At 45.2% G+C, this 16,664-nt stretch overlaps 2 protein-coding genes across 4 annotated transcripts in view; both read right to left on the reverse strand.

Annotated features, from left to right (window-relative positions):
* The window catches only part of LOC129860444 (histone-lysine N-methyltransferase PRDM16-like), a 366,029-nt gene that overhangs the window by 41,799 nt on the left and 307,566 nt on the right, over positions 1-16,664 (reverse strand). For all 3 annotated transcript variants that reach the window (XM_055930830.1, XM_055930829.1, XM_055930831.1), the window contains exons 8-10: positions 15,789-15,942; positions 12,412-14,059; positions 2,428-2,515 (exon numbers count right to left, since the gene is read on the reverse strand). In XM_055930830.1, coding sequence (XP_055786805.1) covers positions 2,428-2,515; positions 12,412-14,059; positions 15,789-15,942 — 1,890 coding nt within the window. The remainder of the gene's footprint in view (positions 1-2,427; positions 2,516-12,411; positions 14,060-15,788; positions 15,943-16,664) is intronic.
* LOC129860445 (uncharacterized) lies at positions 2,446-10,144 on the reverse strand. Its single transcript, XM_055930832.1, has 3 exons — positions 9,998-10,144; positions 4,475-6,186; positions 2,446-4,360 (listed from the first exon to the last, which is right to left on the reverse strand). The coding sequence occupies exon 2, from the start codon at positions 5,752-5,754 to the stop codon at positions 4,486-4,488; it is 1,269 nt and encodes a 422-aa protein (XP_055786807.1). The 5' UTR covers positions 5,755-6,186; positions 9,998-10,144; the 3' UTR covers positions 2,446-4,360; positions 4,475-4,485.

Below are 16,664 nucleotides of genomic sequence, written 5' to 3' on the forward strand. Positions count from 1 at the left end.
GGCCGGCAGCAACAGTGCCTGGACTCGATCCCAGAATCTCTAGTGGCACAGCTAGCACTGCGATGCAGTGCCTTAGACCACTGCGCCACTTGGGAGGCCCTTGTCGTCAGCAGACTTGATGATGGTGTTGGAGTCGTGTTTGGCCACGCAGTCGTGGGTGAACAGGGAGTACAGGAGGGGACTAAGTACACATCCCTGAGGGGCCCCAGTGTTGAGGATCAGCATGGCAGATGTGTTGTTGCCTACCCTTACCACCTGGGGGTGGCCCTTCAGGAAGTCCAGGATCCAGTTGCAAAGGGAGATGTTTAGTCCCAGGATCCTTAGCTTAGTGATGAGCTTTGTTAATGAACAGCATTCTCACATAGGTGTTCCTTTTGTCCAGGTTGGAAAGGGCAGTGTGGAGTGCAATTGCGATTTCGTCATCTGTGGATCTGTTGGTGCGTTATGCGAATTGGAGTGGGTCTAGGGTTTCCGGGATGATGGTGTTGATGTGAGCCATGACCAGCCTTTCAAAGCACTTCATGGCTACCGATGTGAGTGCTACGGGCGATAGTCATTTAAGCAAGTTACCTACACTTTCTTGGGCACAGGGACTATGGTGGTCTGCTTGAAACATGTAGGTATTAAAGACTCGGTAAGGGAGAGGTTGAAAATGTCAGTGAAGACACTTGCTAGTTGGTCTGCGCATGCTCTGAGTACACGTCCTGGTTATCCGCCTGGCACCGCGCAATGTTGACCTGTTTAAAGAGTCTTGCACAGGTTGCACTATTTTGTTCCAGTCCCACATTAGGCCTTGATAAGTGAATTGAATCACAAACAGTGTTGGCAAGGGGGATGAGTGCCTGGTAGCGGGGCCAGAGAGAGAAAAAGCGAGGGAAGTAGGGAGGGAGGGAAGAAGGGAGGAGTGCTGTTGGGAGGCGCCATCCTGACCTATCGCACAGTTGCAGACACGTGAGGAGCCCCCGGGGATTTGCCAAAAACAGCTTACATCCTTCCTGGTTTGAGAATACAACAGGGGACAGATGTGCTGTCGTAATTTATTTATTTGCATCGAATCGCCGTTGGATGAATTAGTGAATGAGCGATCCCATCATTGTGTTGTGATAGCTGGGGTGGACATGAGGCTAGATGGTTGGGATAGCAGAGGGCCTCCTATAAATAGGCCCTCATATAAATAGTGCTTGGACATCTTCTATCCCAGAACTAGATGACGGTTGCTTCAACAGGCCATTCATGGCTGTTTGTTTGTACAGTACTTCTTTAAGGTCTGCACTATGTCCTTGCGCATTTCTGTGTGCACACACCTGGCTGACAGTGTGTGAATGCCTCGCTGAACTTCACCCTTATCTTAACACTAGCTCTTAACCCTAACCTTAACCATTACCCTAACCCTTATTCTAAACCTGACCCTAACAGTAACCTTAGCAAGCAGTTGCTTATTAACAGATCGTTTGTATAGTACAACCATCTGTAAAGCACCTACAGATGGACTATTTGGACTGTCCAAATATATATCATTTTTGTTATTGCCGCTGAGAAGTTGTTTGGTACGTGGGAATGGTTGGAAGGGCTCGGTGACAAGCCAAGCAATGTGGTTTGATTAGCACAGGGGTCACGCGACAGCAGACTTTTTACCTACTGCGCAGTAAGGTGGGAAGCGGTGGAATTCTGAGGAAGAAATTGTATGGAGCCCCTGAGAAATAACATTGGGGTTTCAGGACCGTCGGCCTCAAGCTTTGGGAGCGTTGTGGGAACGATGTGCAGGACAGGAGGGTTTGTGGGAATGTGGGAATTGTCATAGCGCAACTTGTCAGGACAAAACCAGATATTGATTCTATTAACATGCCTGAGAGTTCAACTTGGTCACCAGTGTTCTCAATCTGTCTCTACTTATCTATTCAAAGTCATAGATGAACACACCTATGGTCAGTCAATCATCAACCAGTCAGTCAGTTACTGGGCTTGTCCGGAATATGTCTTGGCTACTACCTACTAAAACTACATACTGTGTAATAATTGTACTACATACTTTTTTTTAGGAAGTACTGTTTAGTAAAAACGAATGAACTAAGCAACAAGTATCAACATACTAGCGTCCTAAGAATGCGTCATCTAATGCGCAATTGCATTAATTCCCACCATTCGTTCCTTTGGGCACAGTGCGTCCCCTTATCTCATTATCAGCTGATTATCAGCTGTTGTCAAGCATGTGAGTCTGGAAAGACGATTCTCTTCCTCAAAAGTGTGCAGCAAATTTTACTAGATGAAAAACCGAAATGAGTATAACATCCTGGCATTAAAAGCATACTCTAATTTTGAAATTTTACATACTATAAAATGTTCTATTTTCTTATACCTAAAATGTCTATTTACAACGCAAGTATGGGTGTTCGGACACGGCCCATGTGTGTGTGTGTGCGTGTGTACCTGTGGATGGAAGAGAAGCGAATTGGCCCTCAGGAACTTCTCCTTCAAAGCTCCTACAGGGTCCAGTAACTTCCTCTTTTCCACCCTGCTGGACAGCAAGGACAAGGGTTACGTACGAAGGTCAGAGGTCAACAGGTAAATGTGCACTGCTTCACACAATACATTCCCACGTTCCAATATAATATCATAATATTGATAATGAAATGTGCCACTAATCATACACTTTGATCCAAAGTAACGTCCAGTTAAGAGCACAGTGAGTTCATACATTTTTATTATGTGTATGTGATCCCTGAGGGGATTGAACCCACAACCTTGACCAATGGCTACTATGTACTTGGTGGTGTTCTTGTATGGGCATTGCCAATTTCTCTTATTTCATGATCGGAAAAGTTCAGTCTGAACACTGACATAGAGATTTGGAAATATTATATTCATATTGTATGTATAGTGGGGTCTGAAATTATTGACACCATTGATAAAGACAAGCAAAAATAATAATAATTATTTGCCCTCAGAACAGGCTCAATTTGTTGGTGCATGGACACTACAAGGTGTTGAAAGCATTCCACAGGGATGCTGGCCCATGTTGACTCCAATGCTTCCCACAGTTGTGTCAAGTTGGCTGGATGTCCTACTACCATACCACCATACCCCGTTCAAAGGCACTTCCATATTTTGTCTTACCCATTCACCCTCTGAATGCCACACATACACAATCCATGTCTCATTTGTCTCAAGGCTTAAAAATCCTTCTTTAACCTGTCCCCTCCCCTTTCACTTGGATTCACCTGGTCAGTGTGTCATGGATAGAGCAGGTGTTCTTATTTTTTCTCTCCATACTCAGTGTATATTGTATCCTAAAAATATGGGAAATTAGTTTATACTAATAGATTTTGCCAGAGAAAGGGATCTTGTTTAAAGGGAAATTGCACACGCTAATTTGGCCTCGTTTTTTGGGGGGCATGCTGGGAACTGCACCCGTGATTTCGCCAAGTTTTTATTGGTCTTGCTTCTCAAGAAACTCTGGCGGCTATGACAGAAGCCAAACGTGAGTTGACTTGGGGGTGTGGTTGGATGTAGGTATTTCTTGGGTGTGTCCTTGCCACCACCAAGACACACATCCGTCAGAACCCCCCACTCAACCACAACAAACCTCAGGTTGAGTTCAATAACTACAGGCAGATGTATGGTGAGACGCCGGAGGAAGCTTTGCATAGGTCAGTAGCCTACATGGTAATATAAGAAGAATGCAATTGATGAGTTCATGTAGATATTCTAAACTACGTGTTTTGATAATCTTCAAATGTAGTAACAGGTCGATGTAGTATAAACCCTTTACATCCCGTGTCAAACTCACTCCACAGAGGGCTGAGTGTTTTTTTTCTCTGCCCCTTGTTACTTGATTGATGAATTTAGGTCACTAATTAGTAAAGAACTCCACTCACCTGGTTGTCTACGTCTTAATTGAAAGGACAGAACTAACACCTGCAGACACTCGGCCCTCCACGGAATGAGTTCGACACCCCCCCCTTTATATAATACCATAAAAGTAGCGTTCTGCTAATATAACAATGTGCATCTTTCACATTTCATTGTCATTCCCAGCCGATACAGATACTGCGCCTATCTGTATTTTGTGTGGTGGTAATGGGGCTACCTAAACATGTCAGAGTGGTCATACCTCCCTGCACGGTGCCTGCGCGGTGTCAGATCAGTTTCCTGATCTGGGTGAGGAATACACAGGGTTTTCTCCCTCCCCATATTTACTGATACCATTCAATTCAATAATATAAAAAGACAAGTAAAAGTTGTGTCTAGTAAAATTTTAATGCCGAGTGCCATTTAGAGACATCAGTATCAAGCCCGTCTGTCAGTCTGGACTTCATCACATCATCTTGCAACTCTCCATGTGCTGGCACCACACACGTTTCTGTGAACACATACACATCGTCACTGTTCTATTACCAACGGCAGTTAGGATAGCTGATATCTGACAAACAAACATATACTATGTTGAAGATTGAACAGGTCACACTAAACCTACCTAACTCTGGTCTACCCATCGACGACCGTTGGTGAGCAGGCAAGAGGTAAGGCTGGAGGTGAGGCCTTTGCCAGCGCCCAATTGATGGGTATGGCAGTGTAGATCAGCTCCTGGCCACTCAAAGCTACGGGTCGGTCATACACAAACAGAGCACTGATTACATGATCACTGGTGGTTATGATTAGCATGGTGGAATCAACCTGATCACTGGTGGTTATGATTAGCACGGTGGAACCAACCTGATCACTGGTGGTTGTGATTAGCATGGTGGAACCAACCTGTTCACTGGTGGTTGTGATTAGCACGGTGGAACCAACCTGATCACTGGTGGTTGTGATTAGAACGGTGGAACCAACCTGATCACTGGTGGTTGTGATTAGCACGGTGGAACCAACCTGATCACTGGTGGTTGTGATTAGCACGGTGGAACCAACCTGATCACTGGTGGTTGTGATTAGCACGGTGGAACCAACCTGATCACTGGCGGTTATGATTAGCACGGTGGAACCAACCTGATCACTGGTGGTTGTGGTTAGCACGGTGGAACCAACCTGATCACTGGTGGTTGTGATTAGCACGGTGGAACCAACCTGATCACTGGTGGTTATGATTAGCACGGTGGAACCAACCTGATCACTGGTGGTTGTGATTAGCACGGTGGAACCAACCTGATCACTGGTGGTTGTGATTAGCACGGTGGAACCAACCTGATCACTGGTGGTTATGATTAGCACGGTGGAACCAACCTGATCACTGGTGGTTGTGATTAGCACGGTGGAACCAACCTGATCACTGGTGGTTGTGATTAGCACGGTGGAACCAACCTGATCACTGGTGGTTGTGATTAGCACGGTGGAACCAACCTGATCACTGGTGGTTATGATTAGCACGGTGGAACCAACCTGATCACTGGCGGTTATGATTAGCACGGTGGAACCAACCTGATCACTGGTGGTTGTGATTAGCATGGTGGAACCAACCTGATCACTGGTGGTTGTGATTAGCACGGTGGAACCAACCTGATCACTGGTGGTTATGATTAGCACGGTGGAACCAACCTGATCACTGGTGGTTGTGATTAGCACGGTGGAACCAACCTGATCACTGGTGGTTGTGATTAGCATGGTGGAACCAACCTGATCACTGGTGGTTATTATTAGCACGGTGGAACCAACCTGATCACTGGTGGTTGTGATTAGCACGATGGAACCAACCTGATCACTGGTGGTTGTGATTAGCACGATGGAACCAACCTGATCACTGGTGGTTGTGATTAGCATGGTGGAACCAACCTGATCACTGGTGGTTATGATTAGCACGGTGGAACCAACCTGATCACTGGTGGTTATGATTAGCACGGTGGAACCAACCTGATCACTGGTGGTTATGATTAGCACGGTGGAACCAACCTGATCACTGGTGGTTATGATTAGCACGGTGGAACCAACCTGATTACTGGTGGTTGTGATTAGCACGGTGGAACCAACCTGATAGCTGTATTCACCTTTCTATTTCACTTCAGATGTCATGATATGCATACACACGCATACACGTACACACATAAATCAGGCTGGTTCCAGCTGAGGGTCCCCTTGCTGGTCTTCTCTATGTTGCATGTTCAGCTGCAAACTGGAAATCTCTCAAACAACTGCAGCAGGCAATCCTCATAAACAATGTCCTTTATCTTATGAGGTGGTGTTGACTGGGAGGGCCTGTGACAGGGTGATACAATAAGACAGCCATGTGGTAAATTACATTTTGTTATAAACAAAGCACAAAGCTTTTGATTATGCAATTCACAAGCAAAATGACTACTACTTGGCTGGGTAATGAACCTACTAGTTTATCAAACTGGGTATTTTTTGAGGACTACTTTTCACACAACACACTTTACCATTGTCGATAAAGCCGTCTGTGTCATCAGGGCAGTAACTTAAGAAAATTCTAGGTAGTCACTCTTTACCACATCAAAAGTCATAAAGGCTGCCTATTTCTACAATTTCTCTTCTTAAAATGTGATTTTAAATATAACCCTAACCTTAACCACACTGCTATCCTTATGCATAACCCTAGACTTAAATTAAGACCAAAAAGCTCATTTTTGTTTTCATAATTTTTTTACTACATAGCCAATTCTGTCTTTGGGGCTGTGGTAACTAGTGGAAATCTAAATAATATGCTTTACAGACTCCTGATTAGAGGTCGACCGATTATGATTTTTCAACGCCGATACCGATACCGATTATTGGAGGACCCAAAAAAGCCGATACCGATTAATCGGCCGATTTATTTTATTTTATTTTATTTGTAATAATGACAATTACAACAATACTGAATGAACACTTATTTTAACTTAATATATTACATCAATAAAATCATTTTCGCCTAAAATAAATAACGAAACATATTACATTTAAATAATGCAAAAACAAAGTGTTGGAGAAGAAAGTAAAAGTGCAATATGTGCCATGTAAGAAAGCTAACGTTTAAGTTCCTTGCTCAGAACATGAGAACGTATGAAAGCTGATGGTTCCTTTTAACATGAGTCTTCAACATTCCCAGGTAAGAAGTTTTAGGTTGTAGTTATTATAGGAATTATAGGACTATTTCTCTCTATACGATTTGTATTTCATATACCTTTGACTATTGGATGTTCTTATAGGCACTTTAGTATTGCCAGTGTAACAGTATAGCTTCCATCCCTCTCCTCGCCGCTACCTGGGCTCGAACCAGGAACACATCGACAACAGCCACCCTCGAAGCAGCGTTACCCATGCAGAGCAAGGGGTACAACTACTTCAAGTCTCAGAGCGAGTGACGTTTGAAACGCTATTAGCGCGCACCCCGCTAACTAGCTAGCCATTTCACATCGGTTACACCAGCCTAATCTCGGGAGTTGATAGGCTTGAAGTCATAAACAGCGCAATGCTTGAAGCATTGCGAAGAGCTGCTGGCAAAACGCACGAAAGTGTTCTTTGAATGAATGCTTACGAGCCTGCTGGTGCCTACCATCGCTCAGTCAGAATGCTCTATCAAATCATAGACTTAATTATAACATAATAACACAGAGAAATACGAGCCTTAGGTCATTAATATGGTCGAATCCGGGAACTATCATCTCGAAAACAAAACGTTTATTCTTTCAGTGAAATACGGAACCGTTCCGTATTTTATCTAACGGGTGGCATCCATATGTCTAAATATTCCTGTTACATTGCACAACCTTCAATGTTATGTCATAATTACGTAGAATTCTGGCAAATTAGTTCACAATGAGCCAGGCAACCCAAACTGTTGCATATACCCTGACTCTGCGTGCAATGAAGGCCTGGTTCACCTGGTTAATATTGCCTGCTAACCTGGATTTCTTTTAGCTAAATATGCATCTTTAAAAATATATACTTCTGTGTATTGATTTTAAGAAAGGCATTGATGTTTATGGTTAGGTACACGTTGGAGCAACGACAGTCCTTTTTCGCAAATGCGCACTGCATCGATCATATGCAACGCAGGACACGCTAGATAAACTAGTAATATCATCAACCATGTGTAGTTATAACTAGTGATTATGATTGATTGATTGTTTTTTATAAGATAAGTTTAATGCTAGCTAGCAACATACCTTGGCTTCTTACTGCATTCGCGTAACAGACGGGCTCCTCGTGAGGCAGGTGGTTAGAGAGTTGGACTAGATAACCGTAAGGTTGCAAGATTGAATCCCTGAGCTGACAAGGTAAAAATCTGTCGTTCTACCCCTGAACAAGGCAGTTAACCCACCGTTCCTAGGCCGTCATTGAAATTAAGAATGTGTTCTTAACTGACTTGCCTAGTTAAATAAAAGTGTAAAAAAAAGAAAATACATTTTTTTTGAATCGGCAAAATCGGCGTCCAAAATTACTGATTTCCGACTGTTATGAAAACTTGAAATCGGCCCAAATTAATCGGCCATTGCGATGAATCGGTCGACCTCTACTCCTGATTGGATTAGATTCAGGCCGCTGACTGCTGGTTATTTGTTCACTGTATTAGTCAGACTTACATGCTGACCAGACTGCTTGTGTGCATGTTGAGTTTGTCCACCCACACCAGACGCGATCTGGACACTCAGTTTGACAAACAAACTCTGAACCAACTATATTCATTTGGGGACAGTTCAAAAAGCATTCAACATGTATGTGTAGCAGTGTGATGTTGTTCCCCTAGATTACGCACCAAGTTGCACACAAGGACCGATTCAAATAGGCCAGGTCAAGAGGGGATGTTAATAATTTGATAATAATAATTCAGTCGTTTTTTTTTATTTAATTACAGCTGCATAGCTAATGTTATTATTTGGTGTACAAACACTTTTTCATATCAATATTGTATATACATGTGATTGTAAAAGTTTTGTATATTTCGGTTTGGCCCATCGCGGGTTATCTGTATTTCTGTACCCCATTATTGTTCTCTTTTGCCTGACCTTCGGCTAGCAAGGTGCCTGAGAGCTGTGACTGCGCCAAGGGCTAAAATATTGTGTGTTGTTTCTTCGTGTGCAAGGCAAATAAAAATAATTCAACCAGCAGACCTCCAGCTGTGGCAGTTTCCTAATTAAAAGTACACAATGCAGAACGAACCACGCTACATATGGCAATTTAGCTAGATAGCTTGCTGTTGCTAGTTAAATTGTCCTGGGATATAAACATTGAGTTGTTATTTTACCTGAAATGCACAAGGTCCCCTACTCCGACAGTTAATCCAGAGATAAAAGGGTAAAAGTTAGTTTCTAGTAATCTCTCCTCCTTCAGGCTTCTTCTTCTTCTGTGGACTTTATATGGTGGTTGGCAACCAACTTTATGGTGCATTACCACAACCAACTGGACTGGAATGTGAACCTCAGTTCATCTTTCAATCACCCACTTGGGTATAGGCTCCTAATAACCAATGAGAAGATGGGAGAGGCAGGACTTGCACTGCTTCAAGCGTCACAAATAGAACCAAGTTCTATTTTAGCGCCTGGCTACGCAGACGCTCGAGACCAGTGTGGGTGCAATTATCAAATAACATACATGTATGTGTACATTTATTTTGAAATGCTCGCGCATTCGACGCCAGCGGTGTGGTCAGCATGTTAGACATGGGTTAACTGCATCCATTATTTAGTCTTGCCCTAGACAATATAGAATACACTTGTATGAGTTACGAACTAACTTGCAAATCCAATTTGTAGGCTAACGTTAGCTAGCTAGCCGCTAGGTTTAAAAAATGACAACATTACATAACCAGCAGTATCTAGACAATACACTCGTATGAGCTACGACCTAACTAAATTGTAGAGGTAGCTAGCTCGTTAACTACGCTAACATTATCTAGTCTGCTTCGCTAGCTAACATTTGCAAGGCTGCCTCGCTAGCTAACAATAGCTAGCCTGCCTCACTTTATCAAGAGATGGCTACCTAGCTACATAATCAGTAATAATCTAACGGTGTTAGCTAAATTATACCAGAGAGGCCATTATATTTCAGTATCTCTGGTTATACTCACCACCACCGGTCGTTGCACACCAAGCTAGCATTACTGGTGCAGACAGTTGGGGACAGACGACCTCCAAGCATCTATTCCCGACTGCATACTAGGGTCCTTCGGCAGGGCATGCTGACCATAGAACTTTGGCTGTGGAGGTATGGTCAATCCGTATAGGCCCCGTGATCCTTTGAACGCGTTGGGGGCGATGAAGCCCCATTCAATGACGGGAAGCAAAGTGGGCGAAGGAGCGGTATGCACATGGAGCTTGGCAAAAGGGTGCATGATTTGTTGACATAATTGTAATCCAAACCCAACCTTCATTTATTCGTGATCACGCACTGAGGTTTCAAACTCTGTTTGAGACGATACTGACTTTATGACAAAATTGTACCTATTTACACTTTGTTGTCAATTTTGTAATAAATGATAACGGCACTGAGCCTATTTCTGAAATGTTTTATGAGATGGAGAACACATTGGGAGGGATGTTAGACCATTCCTCCATACAGAATCCTTCCAGATCCTTGACATCCTTCATCTGCGTTTATGGACGGCCATCTTCAATTCAAACCACAGGTTTTCAATGAGACTGAGATGACCATTGCAAAATCTTGATTTTGTGGCCAATTAACCATTTCTTTGTGGATTTTGCTGTGTGCTTGGGGCTATTGTCTTGCTAGAACATCCATTTGTAGTCACATTTCAGCATCCTGGCAGAGGCAACCAGGTCTTTGTTTAACATATCCTGCTACTAGGTAAAGTTCATGATGCTGTTGACCTTAACAAGAGCCCTAGGACCAGTGGAAGCAAAATAGCCCCATAACATCAAAGATCCCCCACCGTATTTTACAGTAGGTACGGGGTTATTTTCTGCTCATGCATTCTCATTTTCATTTCTATGCCAAATCCACCTCTGGTGTGCGTGGTCAAAGAGCTCTATTTTCATGTCATCCCAAAAATGTCAACGACTAGAGTTTTCTAAATGGCATTGGCACTTGGGTTGCAACCTTTGCTTATGGCAAATTACATGAAAATATGTCTCTTTGGCCACACAGTGGTGGGTTTAGCATCAATAAAAATGTATGAGCAAAACATAACCCCATACCTACTGTAAAATATAGTTGTGGATCTTTGATGTTATGGGGCTATCTTGCTTTCACTGGTCCTGAGGCCGTCATGAACTTTACCAAGTAGGATATCAGGACATTTTTGCCAAAAACCTGTTTGCCTCTGCCAGGAGGCTGAAACTTGGCCACAAGTAGATCTTCCAGCAAGACAATAACTTCAAGCACACAGCAGAATCATCAAATATGTCGTTAATCCACATTTTGCAGTGGCCATCGCAGTCTCCTGTGGTTTGAATTGAAGAGGGCAGTACATAAGCGCAGACGAAGGATATCAAGGGTCTGGAAGGATTATGTATAGAGGAATGGTCTAAGATCCCTCCCAATGTGTTCTCCAACTCATAAAACATTTCAGAAAAAGGCTCAGTGCCGTTATCCTCGCAAGGTGAGGTATTGAAAACAGGAGTGTCAATAATTTTCGACCCCTCCTTTTTTTTAGCATACAATACATACTGAACAAAAATATAAACGCAACATCCCACTCAATGATATTACTGATATAAGGAAATCAGTCAATTGAAATAAATTCCTTAAGCTAATGGATTACTCTATGACTTTCACATGACTGGGCAGGGGCGCAGCCATGGGTGGACCTGTTAGGGCATAGGCCCACCCCCTTGGGAAACAGGCCCACGGACTGGGAAGCCAGACCAGCCAACCAGAATTTGTTTTTCCTCACAAAAGGGCTTTATTACAGACAGAAATACTCCTCAGTAAGCCCAACTACCCCCTTTTTCTCCCCAATTTAGTAATTATGATCTTGTCTCATCGCTGCAACTCCCCAACGAGCTCGGGAGAGGCGAAGGTCGAGTCATGGGTCCTCCGAAACAAACAACGCTTCTTAACAACCGCCTGCTTAACCTGGAAACCAGCTGCACCAATGTGTCGCAGGAAACACTGCTCAACGGATGACCGTAGTCAGCCTGCAAGTGCCCGGCTCACCACAAGGAGTCGCTAGAGCGCAATGAGCCAAGTAAAGCCCCACCGGCACAGAATTTGTGAGAATTAAGCTTTTTGTGCGTATGGAACATTTCTGGGATCTTTTATTTCAGCTCATGAAACATGGGACCAACACTTTACATGTTGTGTTCATATTTTTGTTCAGTTTATCTCAGTATATGCATTATTCATTTTATACAGTCATTTTTGCTCATCTTTATAGAGTTTGTCAATAGTTTCGGACCCTGCTGTATATTGTGTATATATAACCTGCATATTGAATATAGGTTCTAACATGAGTTTCAACTTCAGTTGCTTATCTACATACAGTGTCTGGTGAGGATTCTGGTCTCCTTGGGGCTGAAATACCTGTATATTGGGTCCATGAAGAAGGGCGAGGGCTTGGTGTAATGCAGGGAGGGCTGCTGCTGGGGCGGCTGGGCCAGGGGCTGCTGGTGCTGTGACAGCAGGGGCTGGTGGAGGGGGTGGCCCTGGGGGTGCTGGGTGTGTTGGTGCGGGTGGCTGCCGGGGTGCTCCTCCTTGCGTTGGTTCTTGTGGCTGGACGGCTGCTCAGGGGCCAGCACCCCGTTGTGCACATCCCGTCTGTGGCTGCCGATGCTGAGGTCCAGTGGCTGCTCCTCATTCCCCGGGAGAATGAGGGTGGTGTTGCTGCTACCGCTGGATGGGGTTGACTTAGCGGGGGCCGGCAGTTTCGACTTGGCCTTCTTTGGCTTGGTGGTGAGGTCGAAGGGCGATGGCTCTCCAGTGCGAGGGGCAGCCATCTTGCTGGGTGGCGGATGTTGCGCACGAGGCGACTTGGGCTCAGCCTTGAAGAACATGCCGGGTTTGAGGGCACCGGCCTGCTTGTTGAAGGGGTAGAGGGAGTGAGGGAAGTTGGGTAGGAACTTGAAAGGGAACATGGAATGGCAGGGCAGTGAGCCTATATTCTTCTCTTGCAGGCCCATGAGCGCAGGGCCAAAGTACTTCTCGGCAATGGAAGCGATGGCCTTGATGGAGTCGGTGGCAGCGGTGGCCCCTGTGGGGGGCAGCGCCTGCTCGTCCGGATGCGGAAAGAAGGAGTGCTGGGAGGCGACCGAGAGGAAGGAGGGCTGCTCGCAAGCCAGGTTGACCGAGCTGGACATCGCCGACACTGTGTCCGGCCGCCCATCCTGTCCCACCCTATCTGTCCCCACCACCCCTCTAACACCTGCCTCCTTCCTTCTCTTTGTGCTCCTGATCCGCTCCCGTTGTTCCCGCTCACTCTCGGTGTCGCTGTCTAACTCTGAACACGAAGCGGTGCCGGTGGTGGTGTCCAGGTCGGTGCCGCTGGTGGTGTTGACTTCCTCCAGGTCGCTGCCGTCCGACACCTCCGACATCTTGGCTTTGGCCTTGACTTCTCTGTACGCCAGCTCCAGCCTCTCTTTGTCCTCCCTCTCCTGACTGCTGAGGAGACTATTTCCTCCGTTGTTGTTGTTGTTGATGGAGCTGATCAGAGACAGTGGAGTCCCGTCCAGGGGGCTGTGAGGCAGCTTGCCCTCCTGGCTCCCACCGTTGTTACTGTTCTTGCCCAGGGGGCTCTTCAGAAATGGGCTGGGGGGCAGTAAGTGCGGTCGGGGGTAGAACGAGGGGACGAAGAGACCCGGGAAGCCATGGGAGAGCGAGGGAAAACCATGTGGCCCGGGGGAGAAGGATAGGCTGGCGTGAAGATGGGGCTGGGAGGGGAAGTAGTCAGGGAAGGCTAGACCTGAGTGGTTGAGTCCCGGTTGGTGGTGGTGGGGATGGGACCTGGACTTGGCCAGGATGGGGCTGCTCATGGGGATGCTGGGAGCAAACAGGCCCCCGGCAGGGCCGTAATGGTTCTTGCCCTCACAAAAGCGCCGGTGCTTGTTGAGGGAGGAAGTAGTGCTGAACATCTGGCCACAGTCTTTGCACTTGACCTGGGTGCGGCAGTCGGCGTGCATGCGCTTGTGGCGGCACAGGTTGGAGAACTGCGTGTAGGACTTGTGGCACACCTCGCCTGGGGAGACACACAGCCCACACGGGCCTAGTTAAGCCCATTTAAACACTGTCACTAACTCAGAGTACCAAGTCAACAGTTAACACAGATACAACACACGGCTACTGAGAAATAATATATACTGTGTATTAGGAGTCATGCTCAAAAGATGTTTGTACTGTTTGGGTCAACCAATGTATGTGAACAGACATTTTCACTGACGACATATAACAAGTCAAGGCACAGATAATCTCTTACTGACTCTCACCTCTCAGCAATCCTGCGCATAGCGACGTCAGAAACTACACTTGACTTCACTGCTCTAGTCAAAGCCCATCAGAGACTTCCCTCCTCACACTGATTGAGTAGTTTAAATGTAATGTTGAGCTCTCCCTCTTTCTTGTGCTTTTGTGCATATCCTTTAACAAGAGTTCTGTCCGTGGTGCTGAATGTACAGTGTACTTTTCCCTCCGTGTAGTTCACTGCATGTTTCATAATGAAAATACCTACCAAAAGGAGGACATGGATGTGGTTTATTTCTCTGCATGTTAAAACAGTAAAATAAGTAGCATATCTGGATGTGATTTACAGTAGATATCTGTCAACACAGTCATACACATGATGTACAATCCTGTAATATGATTCTGGCCCGCGATGGCAAAAATATATTCTAATGTGGCCCTCATTGGAAAAAAAATGCCCAGGCCTGGTCTACGTTATGGAAATAGCAGGTGTTCTTAATGTTTGGACACTCACTATACATGTACATACATTGGGCCTTTTTCTCTAAAGGCTGTATCTATACAAATCGCAAATCATGCATCACTATGACTGGCAACATACGTACCAAATCTCCACAGTGGGCAACCTACTGTTAAGCTGGTCATTTTCACAATATATTCTATAAAGTGTTGCTTGAATACAGACTGTACATATACATGTATCTAAGCATACACACACATATGTGCACATGGGTACAAACAGAAAAGCAAAGCAGAAAGTTAAGAGAGAGAGAAGACAAGGTAAGGTATCATGGCTTCCAGCATCCTTTAACGGGGAGCTGGAGCAGAAACGGTTGATCCACGTTTATATCAAATCTGCCCGTGCCAACGGAAACCCATTTTACCCTCCTTGGAAGGAAAAACACACACACACACACACACACACACACACACACACACACACACACACACACACACACACACACACACACACACACACACACACACACACACACACACACACACACACACACACACACGGGGGGGGGGGGGGGGGAAACACAAAGTAGCACTTTTTTTAAGTCCCACTAAAGATGCTCAACAAATCAGTAACATATCAGTTGCAGAGGGACCATAGACTGGGAAAGAGGGCCCACTTCCTATCTCTGTCAATGCAAGTGCACCCTCTATCCAACTTAATGAGCTGGACTATCAAAATAAAGTGTTACCCATACAACAAAAAGAGGAGGAGAGGCAATTAGGGGGGAATGGAGGAGGATAACAAAAACAAGAGAAAAGGTAGGGAGAACACATAACAAAATGAAACACATAACAAAAAAAAGAAGGGATGGGGTCACAGAATTGCCTCTGACCTATGGGATTGTGTCTGCTACTGTCGCTGGCCCTGCCTGGGGTTGGAGAGAGACGGAGGGAGGAGGATGAGGAGGAGGCCTTTAGACACAGGGAGGTAGAACTAGACGTGGTTTGGCTAGGCCATATCGACTTGGGTTGCAGAGACTCAGACTTACAGATGAAGGGCTTGACACTACTGTGAATGTGCTTGTGCTGCTTGAGGCCCGAGGAGGTGGCGAAGGTCTTTCCACACTCGGGGCAGGTGTGAGTGCGCGCCCCTATGTGCTGCGAGCGGATGTGGCGCTGCAGGTTGCTGGGGTCCGTGAACACCTGTGGGTAGGGCGGTGGCAGGAACATTTCCATTGACACACACACACACACAGATAAAAACCAGTTATGGTCAGCGATGGCAGTCATCCGATCACTGTGTGTTGACACTTTAAGAATATATATACTACTGAGTAAAAAAGCTTATACTGCATCTATGACAGCTTTCCATGAAGGCCTTTGTGATGGTGGTTACATTCACCAACAAATAACTTTATGGCCAGTAGTGCTGAGCGATTAACCAACATTTTATTTTTGGGGGTTACTAATTGACCAAAGTCAGTTCAATTACTTGAATTCCATTAAGTTTGTTTTCTTGTCTATAGAGAAATCAAATAATTTACGAGAGAAATCAAGTCAAGAACTTTATGTGGGATGCTGGGCTGATGGGAGTTGTAGTTTTCATTAAGCCAAATATTGAACCTAGTTCAGCGCAGAAACATGGTAATTAACTACAATGACCATAATTCATTGCGCCTATTTTTGCTGGCTCAGACAAGTGGCGGGTCAGAGAGGAAGAGGTGAAGTGAGAGGATTCACTCTTGCCAAAAGCTGTGCAAAATAAGCCCAATATGTTTCTATGGGCTTATTTTGGACGTAAGCCTCCTCCCAGCCTTTGTGACAACGACTCCTAATCTTAGGGCGAAGACATCAGTATCTCGCCATTATATACAGATCTCTGGACGGATACACTTTTACGCCATCAACATTAAATTAGATACAAA

This window comes from Salvelinus fontinalis, chromosome 8, assembly GCF_029448725.1.
Source record: "Salvelinus fontinalis isolate EN_2023a chromosome 8, ASM2944872v1, whole genome shotgun sequence".
Lineage (NCBI taxonomy): Eukaryota > Metazoa > Chordata > Actinopteri > Salmoniformes > Salmonidae > Salvelinus > Salvelinus fontinalis.

Bases quoted from the DNA above. Each gene is read 5' to 3' on its own strand.
- LOC129860445 (XM_055930832.1), bottom strand. From the start codon at position 5,754: ATGCTAATCACAACCACCAGTGATCAGGTTGGTTCCATCGTGCTAATC.